This window comes from Macaca fascicularis, chromosome 3 (genome assembly GCF_037993035.2).
Source record: "Macaca fascicularis isolate 582-1 chromosome 3, T2T-MFA8v1.1".
Taxonomy (NCBI): domain Eukaryota; kingdom Metazoa; phylum Chordata; class Mammalia; order Primates; family Cercopithecidae; genus Macaca; species Macaca fascicularis.
This window is the reverse complement of record NC_088377.1, coordinates 163,944,476-163,965,960: the sequence shown is the minus strand read 5'-3', so window position 1 is coordinate 163,965,960 and position 21,485 is coordinate 163,944,476. Positions and strand designations below refer to the sequence as shown.

Sequence of the window (21,485 nt, the reverse complement as noted above, 5' to 3'; positions counted from 1 at the left end):
AGCTTGCCTGCCATTGTTTCTTAACATCCACATTGAAATTGCAAAATGTTTTAAGGAAAAATCTCATGGACCTAAGATTATTTATGAATGGCTTTAGTGATCTCATATGTATAGTGACTAGATTCCTATGACACATTATTTTTCATTTTTAAAAAAATTGTGTATATTGGCGAGGCACGGTGGCTCACACCTGTGATCCCAGTACTTTGGGAGGCTAAGGCAGGTGGATCACAAGGTCAGGAGTTCAAGACCAGCCTGGCCAATATGGCAAAACCCTGTCTCTACTAAAAATAGAAAAATTAGCCAGGCATGGTGGTGGGCGCCTGTAGTCCCAGCTACTCGGGAGGCTGAGGCAGGAGAATAGCTTGAACTCGGTAGGTGGAGGTTGCAGTGAGCCAAGATCACACCACTGCACTCCAGCCTGGGTGACAGAGCAAGCTTCCATCTCAAAAAAAAAAAAAAAAAAAAAAAGTGCATTATTTCCAGCCATGGGAAATGAAAGGACAGTAGAGTTCATGTTCAGAATGAAAGCGTAAACATCACAAGTCAGTCTGACCTCAGCTGTCAGTTTATTCATTGTGAATTTTTGTGCCATGGAAGAAATTGGTTCAGGAATTGTTTGCCCTGCTATTAGTTTGTATGCACAGTAACATTCTAAATACTCACTATAACTGTATTATAGTTTGTTTCAGTGTTGGAAGGTGTGTTGTCTAAGCTGTCAAGGTATGATGAAGGCACTTTCTTTTCATCCATTCTGTCATTCACTGTAAGTATTTGAATGAGTTCTCTTCTGTGGTCTTTTAACTGTTGTCGTAGTGCTTATATGGCAGTTAAAAAATAATTCTCATAATTATCTCTTTCTTTCCCACTTAAGGTGAAAGCAGCTGCAAAGTATGTTGATGTTCCAGTAAGTATTTTTGTATCTGCTTTTTAAAACTATATGTACTTCTTAAAAAAAGAAATTATAGTTTATCATGGGTTTATTTCAAATATTTAAACCAGTGCCATTCCCTTAGGGAGTAGTTTATTTTCCTTAAGCAAGCGCTAACCTTCATAACAAGGCGTGACAAGGTTATTTCGTTGACGTTTTCTGTTGTAACTCAGAAACTCTTAAGGAGGCCAATTCATTATAAGAACATATCACCTGAGTTGCAAAGGGAAGTTTTAGCACTCTAGGAGGGGGTAGAGAATGCCTCACACTATGTATAGAAAAACTGCTCGCTTTTCCTCCCCTTTACATGGAAGCTCTGACAGGTTTCTTATAGAAGGTAAAATAATGATGAAGATGAACAGGCTAAATAATTAGTGTTATATAAATATATAAAGAAAAAGTGTTATATAAATCAATAGTCACTTATTTTAACATTTGGTTTTTCATAGAATTCTTGGGAAATAACTCATAAGTTGTTCCAAAATTAAGATTCCATGAGCAGAAATCATGAAGCTGACTTAGCTACAATGAGAATATTCACATGGTAAACATAACCAACAAGTTGTGCAGCATTTTTAAGCTGATCATCATTCCGAATTAGTTTTTAATTTAAATTCTATTATCACATATATGATCAAGGCCTAAGGTGTTCTGTTTAATCATTTATTTTGGCACGTATGTCAATTTTCAAAGAATTAGAATTAGAGCACAATGAAAAATAAATTACGATTTAAGACTAGATGGAATACAAATTCGCTCTTTGTATTTGAAGAACATTATACCTCTACATTGCCATTAGAAATGGTAGCAGTTTTGAGTACTGGCAAGCTTTATGTATCAGTTGTAGATAGCTCTTATTTTTAGGTTACACAACCACATTTTATCTCCAGTTCTATTGCTGCTGTAGTTATAAATGAGTATTTTAAATGAGAAGGCCCTGGACTTTTCTACCTTTGCATTGGGTTTCTTTGGAACCAGACTTTTTATTTTACAAATGTTTCCCAAAGAAGTCTTCACACCCTCCTCTTCTTGTACCTGGAATCAAGGAATCAGTGCTGGACCATAAGTAGAAAAAAATCACATGTGTAGAGCCCCACAAAGCAGCAGCATGAAAGGGAGAATTAGGGGGAGATTTTATATTTGATATCTTAAAAAGTAAGAAACATATAATCTTGTATATATCACATTGGACTTCCTAACACACATGTTACAATATAGTTTTTGGTTGATTTTGAATTACAAATGGACTGTGTCATCAAAATTATTCATGTTCTTAGAGATTTTGAGGTTTTTAATTGGCCCTCTACTAGTTTATTCTCTCCATAGAATTTCAGAGTTGAAAGAGACAGAACATGGTTCATTTACTTCCCTTCTCAGTGCAAGTAACCCCTCCTCTAATATCCCTTACAAAGATTCACTTGGGCACTGTTTAGTTTTTTCAGTGGTTACAGGATGACCATATGGCAGCCTACTCTTAAGTATTGTGAGTTGAAATTGTCTTGGTGCATTTTACCCATTAATCCTCATTCTAATCTCTCTTCTGCATGATAGTTCTTTGCATATTTAATGACAATTTTCATGCCTCCTCTTCCCAGAAGGTGTGGTGGCTATTCATAGGCATCTGTTGTCTGAGGAATCCTTATTTTCTAGATTAAACATTCCCAATTTATTCACTAAACCCACTACTTAAATATTTATTTAGCTCATACTAAGTGCTAGGTCCTGGGCATACATGATGAGATATACATTCTTGCCCTCAAATGGTTTACAATCTTAAAGACAAAAGAGATAGGGAACCAGATATATTATTATGCACACTTCTGTGGCAATCATGTCCAGACTCTTCACCATGGCAATTACTACCCTAGAGGAATTCTAGCTTATCAGTGTCACCACTTAATCAAATTGCACCCTGGAGCAGAACATACTATACCATAGATGTGGTTTGACCATGGCAGATTACAAAGTGATGAATTCCTTCCTCAGTTATGGACATTACACTTCTATTGTTAATGCCTGTGAATATTAGCTTTAAAAGCTATGAGGTCTTGTTGGCCGTTGTTCTTTTTTATACTCAAACTCCGGCAAGTATGCCTCTCTGAAGCTGTCTCTTAAGAGAGTCTCATGAGAAAAAGAGCGCTGGCTCACCTTTCACAAAAATTAACTGAAAACAGACCTAGACACACATACAGTGCAGAACTGTACAACTTCAAGAAGAAAATATAAGATAAATTATATATGGCCTTGGATTTGGTGATGAGTTTTTAGATACAACACCACGTAATCCACGAAAGGAAAAAAATTGATAAATTGGACTTAAAATTGATAAGTGTACTCTTATTCACTATTAAGAGAATGAAAATGTAAGCCACAAATGGGAAGAAATATTTGCAAAACACATATCTGATAAAGGACTTGTATCCAAAGTGTTGTAAGAACTCTTAATACTCAACAATATGAAAACAAACAACCAAACTTTTTAAACAGGCAAAAGATACAAACAGGCACTGCAACAAAAAGGATATGCAGATACCAAGTAAGCTTATGAAAAAATGCTCAATATCATTTGCCATTAGGAACATGCAGATTAAAAGAAGATACCACTATGTACTTGTTAGAATGGCCAAAATCCAAAAGCAAACTGACAACAGCAAAATATTAACAAAGATAAGAGAGCAACAGGAACTCTCGTTCATTGCTGGTAGGAATGCTACAGCTACTTTGGAAAACTGTTTGCCAGTTTCTTTTAAAGCTAAATATAATCTTACATGTAACCCACCAGTCACAGTTCTCAGCACTTGTCCAAATGATTTGAAATATATATCCACCCCAAAACTTGTGCACAAATGTTCATAGCAACTTTATTTATAATCACCCAAACTGGAATCAACCAAAATTGTCCTATAATAGGTGAATGGATAAATAACCATTGGTTCATCCGCACATTGTAATTCTATTCAGCAAAAATAAAAGAGCTCTCATCTCACATGAAGATATGGATGAATCTTAAATGCATATTGCCAAAAGAAGCCAAATTGAAAAGCCTGCATACTGTATGATTCAATTTATATCACATTCTACAAAAGGCAAAACTATAAAGACTATAAACAGATTAGTGGATGCCATGAGTTCAAGGTCAGGGAGGGCTGAATTGCTCAAATACAGGGGATTTTTTCGAACACAGCAACTATTCTGTATGATATTGTAATGGTAGGTACATGACACTGTGCATTTGTCAAAACCAAACTTTATAGCAAAAAGAGTGAACCTAAGTATATTCAGTTATTTAAAGGTCAACTAAGTGATCATAGAATCCCAGGATGGAATGGAAACTATAATAAAATAATTCTATTGTGAATGTATGAGATAAACTCACTGAAAGAAGAGTGGGGACAGTGCTGATCTGAGTAACTTTGGAAATTAGTGGAGTCTGTGAGAATAGGGAAAATGGAACTTATAAATAAGCATTGTACTCTGGTTGATAAAGTTTTTCTCCACAGTTTAACAGTTTTGAAGCCACTATATGTGTGTATTGGAATTGAACAATTAAGTAAATGGATGGTGGTTGGTAGGAGCCAGGTTTCTCACTGTTGGAGTGAGGTTAGAGGCAAGCAAAGGAAGGGGACTAGAATGATCCTGTAATGGAGTAGAGTTGGAAATATCAGTGTGAATTTGTCTTTAGCTTAGTACAGATAGAGCTGGTTACATTTAACAGTATTTTTAGATATATGTATATGCACGCGTTAATGTGCTCACGTACATTTTCTTGCTCTGTTAGCTCAGAGAGCCTAGAAACAGTGATGCCCCAGTAGCAACAAGCCCACATAGCACTCAAATCTTGTTCTCTAATCTTTAAAGAAATGAACCAGGGCTCCTTGAAGAAATGGCCGATGATGGAAAATATACAAGATGAACATGGACCATCTTGTAGTGACAGAAAGGAGATGTTCACAAAAAACACAAAACTGGAAACTCTGTGTTTCAAAGAGACACAACAGATGATGGAAAGAGCTCCCAGTGGCCTAAGCTAGAATAATTTGAGCAAGCAAATATGTAAAGTAACATTGGATTATAATCCAAAGCATAAAATAAATATCCATTGGTCCATACAGATACAAGTAAATATTGAAGTACATAATTGGGGAGAAAAGACAGCTCTCCCATGCAGAAGAACTCCAAATAATTAATATAGATACTTCCCTCTCAAGGAGGTGGATCATATATCCCCACTCCTTAAGTGGGGGATGTACATAGTCACTTCCTTCCGAAGTGTACAATATGCAAAGGAAGATGGGGAGAATAAATTTCCAATGGAGAAAGTTGAGAAATATTACCCCAGCCAGTTGATCAAAGGTCAACCTCTGCAGTGATAAATCATACTGATAATATCAGCCCTTGATAGGATGTGATCAAAATGGCACTTTACCTCTATGATCTTCCTCTTGTAGCTACAGTCTAATCATGAAAGAAAATCAGACACATCTCAATAGGTGATACACTACAAAATATCTGAGAATACTCCTCAGAATTTTCAAGGTCATCAAAAAGAAGGAAAGTAGGAGAAAGTGTCACAACCAAGAGGAGTCCGAGGAGACCTAAATTACTAAATGTAACGTGGTATCCTGAATGACATCACGGAAGAGAAAAAGGATATTGGGTAAAATGAAGGGAAACTGAAAAAAGCTCACACTTCAGTTAATATTGTGTCAATATATGTTCATTAATTGTAGCAAACGTACCATACTAATGTAAGATGATAATAATAGGGGAAATTGGGTATGAGTTATATGGAAACTCTTTAATATTTCCACAGTATTTCTGTAAATCTGAAATTTTTCTAAAATAAAATGTTTATTAAAAGAAAAGAGCACTGACCAAGGACTTAATAATAGCTTACCGTTAATTGTATGTGGCTATGTGCCCTTGAAACTGTGTGACCTTGGGCATTTCTCAAGTGGCCCCAGTCTAGTCATCTATAAAATGAGTGAATAAGCTACCTAACTGCATTAGTTCTTTTGACTTTAATATTCTGTCACCTTGTGAGTTCTTGTCCAGTTCTCTGTATGAGACAATAGAGCCCAAAAATTCCCCCTGGAAGATGATGAGAAGATAAAAAGCTGGAAAAAGTTTTCTGGATACGAAGGCAATACCTTCTTATACTATCACTTACCAGAATTTTTTTTTTTTCCACAGCCTCACTCTCTTCCCCAGGCTGGAGTGCAGTGACCTGATCTTGGCTTACTGCAGCCTCCACCTCCCGGGTTCAAGTGATTCTTGTGCCTCAGCGTCCAAGTAGCTGGGAAAACAGGCGTGTGCCACCATGCCTGGCTACTTTTTTGAATTTTTTAGTAGTGATGGGATTTCACCCATCAAGTGTTGGGCAGGCTGGTCTGAAACTCCTGACTTCAGGTGATCTGCCTGCCTTGGCATCCCAAAGTCCTGAGATTATAGGCATGAGCCACCATGGCTGGCTGGAATGTTTTTAAAGCAATAAATAAATTGATTCTGTAAGGTGAAAATTACAAATGAAGTTAAGTGACATTCCTATGCAGAAAAGGAGGAATTCATGTCTCTAGAACATACTTATTTGTCAGGTATTCCTTATAATTATAGCACAGTTGAAGATGTATGAGTTAACAGAAAATGACCCAAATCAAATCATTTAAATATAATAAACATATTCTTTTGTATCTTTGTAATGTATACTTCTCATGATACTTTAAGAATGAAAAAAATTATGCATAGGAGAAAAATGCTTCAGTGTGGTCCTGAACAGAAATAAATTCCAGGCACATGCCTCTCGGCAAAGAAGTTGGTAGGATTCTCCTTGACATCTTTCTGATCTAAGTGATGAGCTGTGTCCTTCAGCATAGTTTTATAGATTGCTCTTGGCTAGACAACCCTATCTTGGGGAGAAGTTCTGTGGCAGTTATACAGTTTATGGCCCTATCATAGAACCTTGGAATGTTCATGCTAGCAAATACATCAGACATTTGGGAAAAAAAAGAGAGAGAGAGAGAGAGAAAAGAAAAGAAAAGAAAAGAAAGAAGGAGAGAGAGAGAAAAGAAAAGAGAAAGAAAAAGAGAGAGGGAGGGAGAAAGGAAGGAAGGAAAAGAAAGAAGGAGAAAGAAGAAAAAAAGAGAAAAGAAAAGAAAGAAAAAGAAAGGAAAGAAAGAGGGAGAAAGGGAAGGAAGAAAGGGAAGGAAGGCAAGGAAGGGAAGAGCAAGACCTGGATGAGGTGAGTCTGTCCTATTCAACAGTAACTTAGAAGGGACCTCAGATCTGACAGAAATTAGATGCAGGATGAGGATGAAAATGTTCACATTATCTTTGCAGATTGAAATACTAAGCCAAAACCAAAAATTCTGCAGGTTTAAATTATTTTACTAACCCCCCCCCCCCAACAAAAAAAAAAAAAGTTTTGCTCACCTATAAGATAGGTAAGATACCTACAACTTATAGGTAAGAGGTAGCTGATAGTAAAGGTATGTTAAAAAGTTGTATAAAAGATCAGGTTTGACAATAATATGGAGTAGTTACTTTTTGAAAAAATCAGGTATATAGATCTATGGAGGTTGTGTGACAGAGGGGTTACTAACAGACTGAGGAACCAAACTGCTAGCAGTTGAATTCTTGCTCCATCACTTCATCTGTGGTCAGTGTGACCTTAGGCACCAGTTTCTTCATCTGTAAAATGGAGATGTACTTACACCTCTTATAGGCTTACTGTGAATATGTTAAACACTTTTCACAGTTCCTAGAATGGAATTCGTGCGCAACAAATGCTAGCTATTATCATACATTATTATTATTATTGATTACAATAAAATCTAGTATCTACCTTCTAGGAAATAATCATTTCACTTATACTGTATTGATCGCATCTGTATGATTGTGAACGAGTCACATCTGTATTCTTTTAAGACAACATTTTCTTTTTAGTTTACTTAGAGAGCAGCCAGGCTACTTAAGGGGATCTGGAAATAATGACTTATGAAGGAAAAAAAAGAAAAAAGAAATCTGACTGTTCCTAGAAAGAGGGAAAAAAATCTAAGCGATAAGATAGCCCTGATCAATATGTAAAGGGCTCCTGTTTGGAAAAAGGAACAGCCTAAGCCTGTATCAGTCAAGAAGACAGGACTAGGAACAATGACTAAAAACGAGTGGGAGCAGAACTGAAATCAGTGTAAGACAAAACTTAAAAAAAAACTAGTTATGTACAAAGGTGACATAGGAAAAGCTGCACCACTATTCACCAGGTGTGGTACTGAATATTTCTGCATTATGTGGGAAATAGGACAAGATGACAATAAAGGTTCTTTCCAACTCTGATTCTGGAATTTTATTCTATTGTCAGACCAGTTACAGGACATTTTGGGGTATAACGATGTGTGTTGATGTGAAAAATCCTATTTAAAATGCTCTTTTTAACATTATCACCCACGCTGCATACCAACTGTATGCTAGACACTAAGGTGAAACAGCTGAAGAGACTTGGAGGATACGATAAAGATTACTGTGGCCAAGAAAAGACCAAAACAATGAGGAAGGAAGGAGAAACTGTCTCTCTTCATTGGCTTAATCATACTGGTGCCTGATCTTGGCAGTCTGTCCTAAGATGAAGGAGTTGGCTAATCTTTCTCTTATCTTCATTAGGAATTCTCTCAAATATTCTCTCATCTTTATGATAATTGGCAAAGATTTCTCATTTCAAAATCCCCAAAAGGTGGTTCTTACCCACCTCTGAACTTTACAGACTTGATATGGGGTCGAGGATCTGAGTTCATTTTCCACCTTGCTCCTATCTAGCTGTTTGATCTGTGGGCTTCCATTTTCCCACCCATGCAGTGAGGATAATAGTATTTAAAAGTATTGCCATTATTTTAATGGCAAAAAACACAATCACTTTTGTACCAACCTATAATCCCTGTGCTGCCTCCCTCAGTAGGTTCTTATGAGAATTCAGAATTCAATGAGCACATTAACATGAATATGCTTTGTAAATGTAAAGCACTATTGCAATACATTGTTCTCGTTTCTACCTGGAATGGTGCTTCTGGCTCCCATGCATTACTCCCTAGTTCCCGCTCGCTAATTAAGAACATGACCAGTTACCGAAAGAAAAACTAGTTGCCTTCCACAGAGTGAACAATATTAGCTTTTTATTTTTTCATTTATGTTCCTTTTTAGAATAGTACACACTTTGCGTATATCACTGGTGGCTTTTAGGGTATAATCAGTTCAGTGACATTAGTGTTTTCCTTCTTCCTTCTTTTGCTTCTTTGCTTCTGATATTGTTTACTGCTTAAATAACACCACCTGAATACGCGGAGCTTTACATCAGCATGAGAGCCAGACAGAACTCGGGGAGTGGAGCTGTTGCCCACTGGGGCATATTCACCTGGAGAGAGGGATGCACACCAGGACCAGATTAAGAGCCTCACTTGCCTAGGAGTGGAGGAGGTCATGTGTTGTGCTTTCCAGATGAATGTTTTGCTTCTTTATTCCTTTGGGTTTTATCTGTCTGGCTTTTCTCTCTTTTCTCTCTTACGTAAGGTAAATCCATGAGCTGCCTCTGGACACTGGCATTCTAGCACCCTGAGGCATCACTTAAGCCAAAATCTGAATGGTTCCAAATTGAGCTGAGTAAATCCATCCCAGTCCATCTAAACTTTAAAAGCTAACAATGAAATAATGCAGCATTTTAATTTTACTTCTTCAAGTCATCATGTAGTATTTTCTAATTGACACACCTGAAGATAGATGAGGGAAAGGCTAGTGAACTGAGAGATTTAGAACCTTCATCGTCATTCAACTGAGAGATTTAGAACCTTCATCGTCATTTACTTCTTCAAGTCATCATGTAGTATTTTCTAATTGACACACCTGAAGACAGATGAGGGAAAGGCTAGTGAACTGCGAGATTTAGAACCTTCATCATCATTATGATTGCTACTCATGAATATAATAGTATAAAGCTCATAGGTAGTGTACACATTAGCACATTCTGCGCTTGGTGCTACCGTATTAGCAGCTATTCCTCTAAACTCTGGGATGTTAGTCATCTAACCATAGATCAGAAATAGCAAGATACTTGTCCCAAATGGGGAAGGCATTGTAAACCCATAGATCTCAATTGAAAATTAACCTGCCTCCTTGAGTAGTTCAGGCTAATATCTTAAACTATCATCCAATATTTATTTTAATATTTAAAAGAAACTTCACTTTGAAAGGATTTTCCCCAGTGATACAATAAAATGTAACATTAGTATGCTACATAACTGTTTCTAGACCTATAAATGTATAAATTATGTAACTACTTAGAAGAAATAGTGTGAAACATTCAGGTGACTGTTAAGAATAAAAGTAATATGACTACCTAAGTTTTAGTAGCATTAATTATAATAGATTCTGATATCAGATACTTTCATAGCATTAAGGTAGGATTGTGCCCTTTACCAACTATACTCAAGTAACAGAAGACCCTGATCCAGGGCAAGAACTCTGCAATAATGGGACAGCTCCTTAGAACTGTGGGATTGAATGAAATATACGTACTTAAAACACACATTATATGCTCTAAATCTAAAAACTGTTTTCAAAAGGATGTAGGTGTCATTATTTTTAATTTAGAATTTTCTACTCCCAATTTGGAGTCAAAAGTACCTAAATGTAAAATAATGTTAATAGAATTTTGAATACTGCTAAATTTAACAAATGTTGACTGGCTGCTTCATTCTTTAAAAAATAGTTTGGAATTTTTCTAAATAACAATGAGTTCTTTTCATTCCTGGTTTTTAAAAATCTATTTTTAAAATGCATATATTTGTGACTTGTTCATTGTTTAAATGTCTTCCTCTCTGCCCCTTTTAAAATTATTTTTAGAGACAGGGTTTTACTTTGTCACCCAGGCTAGAGGGCAGTAGTGGGATCATAGTTCACTGCAGCCTCCCACCTCAGACACCCAAGCAGCTGGGACTACAGAATGCAACACCATGCCTGGCTAATCTTTTACTTTTTTATACAGGCAGGGTCTTGCTATGTTGCCCAGGATGGTCTCAAACCCCTGGCCTCAGGCAATCCTCCACCTCAGCCTCCCAAAGCACTGGGAATATAGACATAAGCCACTGCATCCAGCTCCCTCTTTATCAACTGTTTCTCTTCCCATCATATTTATTAAATATATAAGTTGGCATAAATGTAATTAGAAGGCTCTGTAATCTCTATGTATTTCCTTTTGGTTTTCTGTGGGAATACAGTATAATAAATCTACTTTGTAAAAACTTGGCAAACTATGGTTTTTTACAACATTATTATGAATATATGAAAAAACCTTTTTTAAGTATGTGAGAATATATAACTTATTTAAACTACTTCAAATGCTTTTGAAAAGTTTCAGAACATTTTTATTCAAATATGAAAATACAGAAATTGATAGATAAATGCCAGAGCATTAAAAGATATATTAAATAGTGAAAGAAAAATATTGTTTTTAACAATACCTGAGATAAATTATGTGTTTGTAGAACTATGTTCTATGATCAATTATAATTTTTTACTGACTCTTAAATGCCAGAGTTGAGATATAAATTGCTCCTACTACAATTTCAAATTTCAAAGACATGTTATTTATTGTCTTGTATCTTACATGATCCTTTTTTCTCAAATGGTAATGAATGGCCAGACACAGGTATTTCATTTACAAAGCATGCAGATAATCATAACTCAGGATATTACACTTCCACTCTTGATTGTTTCTTCAAGGCATGCTTTTCTAGGTTATGAGAAGTGCACTTTTAAATTAAGTCAATTACACTGTAGCTTCTAGTTAAGCTTTGAGATTGGAATAGCATATTTAAAAATTTGTCTCCTTGTTAAATAGGCACCATGACAGTGTTTGTGTAGTGTATTGTTAACCTCCAGTGGAAGGTTAAGCAGCTTCTTCTGTATCTAAATCTGTTGCCGTGAAAAATGACTGCAGTGTTGCACCCACCTACCCATGAATAGGGAAAGCGAAGACTTGCACCTGTGGGATTAGGTGTAGCAGCAGGAAGCAAGAGCGTTTGCAGCATATAATTAACAAGGAATTCTTTTCTCTTCTTTTTAAACAGCATGTTCATCTTGCTAGGTTAACTAGTGATTAATGCTTGAAAAAAAATGCTGGAGTCTGCACCCTTTCTTAAACTCATTCACTCACTGATGTATTCAGTTACTTATACAGTGTCAGAGGAACTCACCTTAAAATACTTCATTTCCTCCCATAGTTCTTGATCCCTTTGTGCTCATGAGGGATTTTTTTAGATTTTTGTGTTCTTTTACTATAACTGTGCTAGACAAATTCTATTATTTTCTGAATGAGATTAAAAGTAATTTAGGAACTGCTACTTTGATTTAGAGATTACTGTCTTAATAAACAAGATGGAAGAGTTAGTGTGTAGTGAACTAAGGCATTTAATACGTAGAGTACTGACTATATGGTTTTTGTTATTTTTCTCATATTAAGAAAACTATGATTACCAATTTAGAAGATATTTCTAAATATGGCTCTCTAGAATACAATATTCTTAATAAAAGGTAATCCAAATCCACAGCTGTTGAAGTCTAACAGGCCACTCTTTTGATATAATTGGGTAGTCATGCATTTGTATCAGAATGTGTAGTTATAGTTTGTCTTTACAGTGCACGCATATGTATTGTTTTACACACCAAAAAAAAAACCCACAAAAATGTACTATCATACTTAGTTGTTGTTATTCTCACTAAACTTCATTTTCTTTTAAGATAACACTTAATGGAATTAGATGCAGTGACTTGCAGTGTGTAAATTTTACCACCATAATAAAACAGAGTCTTAGCACATGGGAGCATTGAACCAGCGATAATGTGTTCTATCCAAACACATTTGTACTGTATGTAGAAACTGTTTAAAAGGAAAATTACATCTTTTTCAGCAATTTATCAGAGATAATTACCCTTCATACACCAAATGAAGGATAAAGTGTTTTAAAGAACTATAATTCTAATTGGTAAATGTCACCAGCTGTTGCAGTTACTCTTACTTATGTATATTCTTTTAATGATTATACACTCATGCCACAAGCTACATGAAAATATATTCACTAGGTGTGAAATTCCCATATGTCACAGTTTCAAGAATAAGTAAACAGCTCAATGATAAAGAAGGAAATAATTCCAATGAAGAATGTAAGAATCCTGGGTTTGCTTTTTAGGCAAGTGGATCTTAATTTGCCAAAAGGGAAGAAAATGCAATTTTAAAAAGAAAAGGAAACACTTAATTTTTTACAACAAACTCATATCCTCAACCAGAGATTTTTCTTTCCTTATAAAGTTGTAGAACTGTCTCAACTTAGAAATTTCAGTATTATAGCCCTTGGATCTGCTAATAGGGAAAAGCATTTCATTTTCTTTCAGGCTTAAACTGTAAACCGTTTGTTAGTTTTAGATGGTGGAAGATAAACTCTTCCTGGACAGTGTTTCATGATAGTCTAATCTCATAAGTGATCAAGGAAACAGAAAAGAAATTACCCTAGTGTCTATGGCGAATGTTTAAAGTTATTATTATTCAGTCTCCCTGGCTATAACTTAGTTTCCACTGAGACTGATAGGTCTAGTGACTGACTGAACTGAATGTCTAAGCAGTGGCCTTTAAAAGATGGAAACACAAATGGGGTTGGGGTGGGGAGAAATAGTAGTAAAGACAAGCCTCCCATTTGTCTGTTCTTCAACTTCCAGTTCAACTGGGCTGTACCCAACTACCTTGGTATTTTGTACATTTTAGCATCCTGTTTCTGGGTACTTGCCTGAAACTCAGATACTGAGCTAACTTGCTATTGTGTGTTGAAAATCATTTTTATGTCATTTTTGTTCTGCAGCAGTAGGTTTTCTGAATGTTCTCATTTTCAGTGTTTTGACAAAGTTTGAGAGGCACAGAGAGAAATATGTATCTTAGGAGTTAGTTTCCTTCAAGTTTTTTTTTTTTTTTTTTTTTTTTTTTTTTTTTTTTTTGAGACGGAGTCTCTGTCACCCAGGCTGGAGTACAGTGGTGCAATCTCGGTTCACTGCAACCTCTGCCTCTGGGTTCAAGCGATTCTCCTGCCTCAGCCTCCCAAGTAGCTGGGACTACAAGTGCAAGCCACCACACCCAGCTAATTTTTTTTATAGAGACGGGGTTTGGGGCTTCACCGTGTTAGCCAGGATGATCTCCATCTCCTGACCTCTTGATCCGCCCGCCTCGACCTCCCAAAGTGCTGGGATTGCAGGGCATGAGCACTGCGCCCGGCCTCCTTCAAGTATTAATAGTAGTAATCTTTGTACAAATTACCCTGCCTCTTCACTGGAAAAACTAATGTATGATCTCCCCTGCCCCAAAGAAGAAAACAGTCTAGCTTTTTTATTGACTATCTGTAATTGTTTAAACTTTCAAACATTGCTCATGAGAATTATTAGAATAGTGAAGGAATGAATTTGATAAGTTGCCTCCATTAGCTTGAAAATAGACTGCCAACATTGTGTATGAATGCTATTAAAGGAAAGACTAGTAAAGACATTTATATAGTTATTTCAAGTTACAGCTAATGTTGTATCAGGGTGATGTTGAAAGGATCCTTGAATTTATGTGGTATATATTGACCTTTAGGCTACATACAAGAGCAGTAAGAAATTGCAGTAATTCTTACTGCACAGAAATAACTTTGTAACAAAAAAATCAAATTATTTTTTATAAATGGAATAAGTAAGACATGCTCATTGCCTATACTATATATTGGTTAAGAGATGGAAAATTTTATTATGTTATATAAATATGACCCCTCCAGAAAAAATGGCAAGAACTGTGTTTCATTTAGGGAGAAGATGTGACCACTGTCCTAGCATCACTCACATGTATACCTTGAGTTGTTTTTTCCAGCAATGGTAATAGTTAAATGGCCCGTATCCTCTTTCACCTAATTTTCTTATAATATTTACTTTTGCAAATGAGTCTGCTGACAAAGGTTATAGATGTGTTCTGTGAATATGAAATGATGCAAGGCTAACTGACTTATTTGGGCATCAGTTCTACCTATCTGTCATTAGGTAGATGGATCTACCTAATCTAATAGATCTACCTATCTAACTGGTAGCAGATATGCATAATGATAGATATTTATCATTTTGTTCTTATTAATGTCATACTCTAATCAATAATTCAATACAGATTAGGAACCAACCCCAGGTGTAGATGACACAAGCAAGAGTTTTCATTATCTAGTCCAGCTACATGAAGTTCAAGAAAGAGCTAAATATAAATCAAGAAGAAAAAGTCTTTAGCAGCCATGCAGGCGTCTATCCCTTCCTAGTACTGACTTTGTAGCATCTATAGCAAGGAGAAATTGTATTACCTCCTCTACTATCAGAAGACACCAAATGTTAGATAACTTTGGAAAGGTATTTAATCCACATCTTTGGCTCTACATAGGAAACTAGTTCATTGATACTCTTACCACATTTCTAAAAGGAAATAAATTGTTCAGATAATATTGGTAAATATTGAGTAGAAGCAATGGATAATCCACAAGATATTTTATATTTCATTTTGTAATATATTAAATCTTTTCCCCAATATCTTCCTCATAATTTACTCAGCTTAATAAAAAAATTTAGTTTGTATTCCTTGAACACCCATAATAGTTGAGGGAGGCACCCTAAGGAAAGCTAACACTTTTTGGTTTGGTTTTATTTTGTTTCATTTGTTTGTTTGAGACAGGGTCTGGCTCTGTTGCCCAGGCTTGAGTACAGTTGCACGATCACAGCTCACTGCAACCTCAACCACCCAGGCTCAAGCAATTCTTCCTCCTCAGCCTCCTAGCTAGCTGGGGCTGCAGGCGCATACCACCACGCCCAGCTATTTTTTTTTTATGTTTTATTTTTTGTGGAGAGGAGGTTTCACCATGTTGATCAGGCTGGTCTTGAACTCCTGGACCCAAGCGATCCACCTGCCTCAGCCTTTCAGAGTGCTGAAATTACAGGCATGAGCCATGGTACTCACACATTTTTAAATATTATTGATAAGCCAGCCAGAGATGATGCAAAGTAAATTGTATTTGCAATTGATAAATTTAATTACACATGGAAAATTTTTGGAAAAATTTGTTCATGTATACTGTTTGACATACTGGCCTTTCAAGATAGCCATTTAACAAACAAACAAAAAAGATATCTACAGATCTACAACTCTGTATTTTCAATTTGATCTCAAGTTGTGAACATTAGTAATAAACTTTTATTTGCTTTAATTATGGAATGTATTGAAGATGCTCACTGTTGGTTTAGTCTTAAGCTCATGTTATGACTGTAAGTTTTCAAATTATATTTCAGGGTGTGATTAAATAATAATTTCACAATTGAGACCTGATGTTATTTTGTTCCCCCTGCTTTTCCTTCACAACAGAAACCAGGAATGGATCTGGCAGACACCTATATTATGTTTGTTCGGCAAAACCAAGATATTCTTCGAGAAAAGGTCAATGAGGAAATGTATATAGAAAAGTTATTTGATGTAAGTAACTTCCCTTGCAAGGTATGCTGACACCATAGATAAACTGCAAAGAGAAAAGTTGAATTTTGATGCTATGTTTGCAAAGCATACTCTCCTTTCTATGATCCTTTATCTTCTATACTAAAAAGTTGAAGCCGGCCAGGCGTGGTGGCTCATGCCTGTAATCTCAGCACTTTAGGAGACTGAGACCAGTGGATCACTTGAGGGCAGGAGTTCGAGACCAACCTGGCCAACATGGCAAAACCCTGTCTTTACTAAAAATACAAAAAAAAAAAAAAGGCATAACTGGGTGTAGTGATGGATGCCTGTAATCCCAGCTACTTGAAAGGCTGAGGCACAAGAATCACTTGAGCCTGGAAGGCGGGGGTTGCAGTGAGCAAAGATTGCTCCACTGCACTCCAGCCTGGGTGACAGAGTGAGACTTGGTCTCAAAAAAATGACTAAATAAAAAAATAAAAAGTTGAAGCCATTCTAGAAATAGACCATCAAAGATATATTTTTTGGTGTGTGGGCCGGGGGAGACGGCGGGGTGCCTTCTGAACATCTTCAGTTTTTTGTCTTGGTTACCTATTTACTGCAATCCATTCTTGCCATCAGTTCATTATAAAGGTAGAAGCTTTTTCTCCTTGAAGTTATTCCCCATTTCCAACTCCTCTTCATTTGTAGCTAATATCGCTGATAATTTTTATACTTATTTTGACTGCTGATGGAAGCCTTAATTAGCTTCCTTTTCTACATGAAAATTGTCACCATTAGAATGAGTCTCAAAAACCTGAGGTTAGTTATAACAAGCTAGATAATAATAATTTTACTATGGTGTTCAGCATCTTTTCACTTGCCTTTTGTAGCATTCCATAAACCGAATCATGTTCTAATGGATGTGGTCCCTACTATAAGATGTTTTGAGTCAATATGATATTCTACAGTTAAACAAATAAGCTACAGTAAACCCAGTGTCTGCCACTCTGCTGTTGAACATTTTTATCTGTATATAAAGTACTGATGTGTGCTAAATATGCAATATCACAGTTTTATCAGCACTAAGGTCTTCATTTAGGCATGACAATGCCTATAAATGAGGATTGTGGTTTTGTATGCTGTGATCATCATGTTTCATTTATTCAGTATCTGTAAAAGAGACTAAGAGAGCAGTCAATTTAAATAACAATGTTGTCATTCGTTTGTAATTTACAGTCAGTTCAAAGGAAATGATACTTTGCTTGTGACATAACTTTGCATAATTCACCACAATACAGATTCCTAAATGTAATATTTGCTTTGAAGCTTATTTATTTATGTACATCTTCTCTGCATTTTAGAAATGCTTTTCTGGCAGTTTCATTTAATTATGCAAGTTACTGCAAATGTTTTCGTAACAGCAATTCACGGGCTTCATGGTGACACTTCAGCTGTGGCAGTTACAGAAGGTCCTGCTACGTCATCCTCTCTGCCATGGTCTCTCGTGTCAGTGTTCACTGTCAGTTTGGGTGGTCAAAATGAATCTTATCTTTCATGTTTTCTGTTTCTACCCTTTACTCAGGCCATCTTACAATAAAAAGTATCACCTGTTTTAATAAGCTAAGTGTTAATATGTGTGAAAAAAATGATTTTCTAAATGCTTTGATGCCCTGCAGGGGTAGAAAAATTATCCATCCAGCTGGCTCTTTTACAAAATACTGAAACCATATTAGCAAATTCTGCTTCCATTTGGTATTGCTCTGAATTTACAAGCATATGTTCCATTTCCAAGTTCTCTTTTACTTTTTCTGCTAATGTGGTGATTTTCAAAACTGTTGAACAGAAGAGGGAAATTGAGTTGATGTTATTCCCATTATGTTTCTTCTTAGAATAGCTAAAGCACATCTTCTATGATGAAGAGTTAAAGCCATTCTATAAGTAGACCATCGTAGATAGATTTGTCAAGGGGAGAGGGTGAACCTTCTGAACATCTTCAGTTTTTTGACTTGGTGACCTATTTACTGCAATCCATTCTTGACATCAGTTCATTATAAAGGTAGTTTTTTCTCCTTGAAGTTATTCTCTACTTCCAACTCCTCTTCATTCACTGAAGTTCTTTGGAAGACTTTCTTTGTGGCAACAATAACAGACAGAGGGAACTAAAGTGGCTCTAAGGAGGCCAACATTAAAATATGACACTAGTTTAATTGCCCTTGTTATATATACTTTCATTCAATACCTAAGCATCTGACATGGCTGTGGGTCTAAAAGTAACCCTTAATAAGCAATCATTCTGTTTTGGTTGTGAAGGTTTTGTATTTTGAATATCACCGGTAGAACATTGGACTTGTTATTTGTAAAATAATTGTAATGTCCTTAAACATTCTAATATTTTTAAATTGCACATTTTTAATTACTTTATTTAAAAATAAGAATAGACCCTAATTCTGTTGATTTGTCATCAAGAATAACATGTATGAGGGGATCTAAAAGCCCCTAATTAGCCAAGACTGAATTTGCCTCAATTACAGTTAGAAAATGAGAGGTTATCAAGTACGTGTTAAAAGGTAAAGTAGAATGTGTATCTTAAGCAACAGATCATTACTGAGAGACATTATATAATTATTGGAAATCCACTTGGCTAGAGCCTAAAATAATATTGTTAGGTGTCAAAAAACAGTTGAAAATAATGACCCTATAAATACTGTTAGCAACCTTAGCCTATTACAGATAAAGATTGAAGAGAATAATTTCATTCAGGCATCACGACAAACTTTTGCTATTCCAATTAGAGTATTTCCTATATAAGTAAGTAAATGGATCTTGTTATCTTCAGATGCAAGTGAAAACATGCCTACACACATATTATAATGAGTTAAAACTTAGTTGTTTTAACAAAACCCAGATAAGAAAACAAGGGCTACAGTTTCCGGGTCATGCAACATGAGGGCTTAAACTCTTCAAGAAATTCACTTAGTTTTGGAAATACCACACATAACACTATTTTTATATAAAACAATTAGTCTGCAAAACATATTCACCCTGCCCCCAACATTTTTGGAAAGCATGTTTTACTAAATAGTCTTTACAGGTGATGCGGCTATGTTAAAAAGTTTGTGGAACTTCCCCTGAGTGTAGTAACTAACTATTCACAGTATCCCTGACCTCTATAACTTTTTGATCATTTAAACATCTTGATTGTTCCTTATTTTTGTGATTAAATACCCCAGGGTTTGGTTTAAATAAGGTGCTATTGCTTAAGACCAAAAACATGACATTGCCCTAGATTTGTGCCCAATTATTTAGGAATGAGAATGATATCTTCAAGAGTTTTCAGTGTACAACGTACACAGCCATTTACCACACAAAATCTGCTTCTGGAGCATTCTGCACTGCTGCTATCATTCCCATCTCCAATAACAAGTCACTAATGTCAAAGTATGAAAGAGGAAATGAATAAAATGTGCATTACCTTAAAGGTCATAAATAGGATAATCTTCAATTTTTACATCAAATCTTGAAATATTAAAATTAAAAGTATCCTTTGAGGGTCACAAAAGCTAATATTAAGACAAATGTGAAGGCATTATATTCACTTCCTAAGTAGTCACATTTACAAAACACTTTTTGCTTAAAACAGAAATAATTTTTTAAAAGTATAAATAAATTATAGCAGGTCCATGATGTTAACAGAGGAAACTAAGTTTGTTTAAGGTACATCCTTAATCTTTTCAAACTATCAAAATAATAGCCATAGCTTTCACCACTACCATTCCCTGGCCACCTCCTTGTTCCAGGAAATGTGCTAGGTGCTTCACCTATATCATTTCCAAGCTCCTAGGCTAGATCCCGTCAATCCCATTTTATTCCTGTTTTTAGGTTAAAACGATCTCCCACTCAGAGAAGTTAAGTGATTTGTGGATTGTTGAGTTAAACTTTGAAATCGTATTCTCAAGTTTCAAAATCTATGCTGTCTCTACCTTACCTCTGACTTACAAAATCTGAAATGATAAAATAGTGTTATGGGAAAAGCTCTGGTCCGAGAATGCAGGAACTTGAGTTCCAACCACAGTTCTGCCATTAAATATCTGGTTGAGTTTGAAAAAGTTATGCCATCTGTGTAAGACTCAGTTTACTTAGTACATGTAAACTAAAGATGTTGGTCTGGAACTCCAGATGATTTCTGAAACTCTTCCAGATTTTAAACCAATTTTAATGTTAGCAATGATGACAGAAATTACTGGGCTGGTTGCATAAAGGATCTTGTACTTCAGAATAGTAATTTCTAAGTTATTTTGTGATAGCCAGGTGAAAACAAAGTGTCCCACCCAAGAAGCAGTAGCATGTGCAGTAAATTAATAGAAAAGAAAATCTATCTACAAAAATAGCTGCGCTATATGACATTGTGTATATCTATCACTGTGGTTCTGAAATCCAAATTTTTTTTTAAAAGTTGCAATACATATACTCTGTATTCAGGCTCAGTGTTTCCAGGTGACCAGGATGTTTTAAACAGAGGGTATCTCTGCCTCTTACGTGGCCACTGAGGCACATGCTAAGTTTATAATTTACATGCTACATTTACTTTTCCAATTTTAAAAAAGTGACTTATTGGGTAAGAAAACCTGAAAGAAATTATCCTGTAGTAGGAAAGATCATGATATACCAAAAGAAAGTTTTTCTGCTTTGAGGCTCTCTCTCTTACCCCAATGTCTTTTTTTTTTTTTTTTTTAACACATAAGACATCATTGTCAGCAGTCTTTTTAAAATTTTTATCAAATCAAAACCAACTTCAACCTAATCCCAATATGAAAAGTATGACTAAGATTTTCTAATTCTTCAATTCCATTTTTAATGCCTACTATGATGTTTCTTCCTAGGCAGAGTGGCTGCTCACTCTCTTAGGTTTCAGAACATGTAGCACAAGCTACACACATGGGTATACATGTGCCAGCAGAGATGCCGGTACATTTCTTCAGAGCTTTGGCTCTCTGGGCTGGAAAGTAGTGATGTTTCAGAAGTCAAAACTGACATCTGTAG

The 21,485-nt window shown here is 35.7% G+C and overlaps 1 protein-coding gene across 9 annotated transcripts in view; it reads left to right on the top strand.

Moving 5' to 3' along the window:
- The window catches only part of CADPS2 (calcium dependent secretion activator 2), a 573,333-nt gene that overhangs the window by 530,385 nt on the left and 21,463 nt on the right, over positions 1-21,485 (top strand). For all 9 annotated transcript variants that reach the window (XM_045388493.3, XM_045388491.3, XM_065542514.2 and 6 more), the window contains 3 exons: positions 683-766; positions 875-907; positions 16,380-16,487. In XM_045388493.3, coding sequence (XP_045244428.1) covers positions 683-766; positions 875-907; positions 16,380-16,487 — 225 coding nt within the window. The remainder of the gene's footprint in view (positions 1-682; positions 767-874; positions 908-16,379; positions 16,488-21,485) is intronic.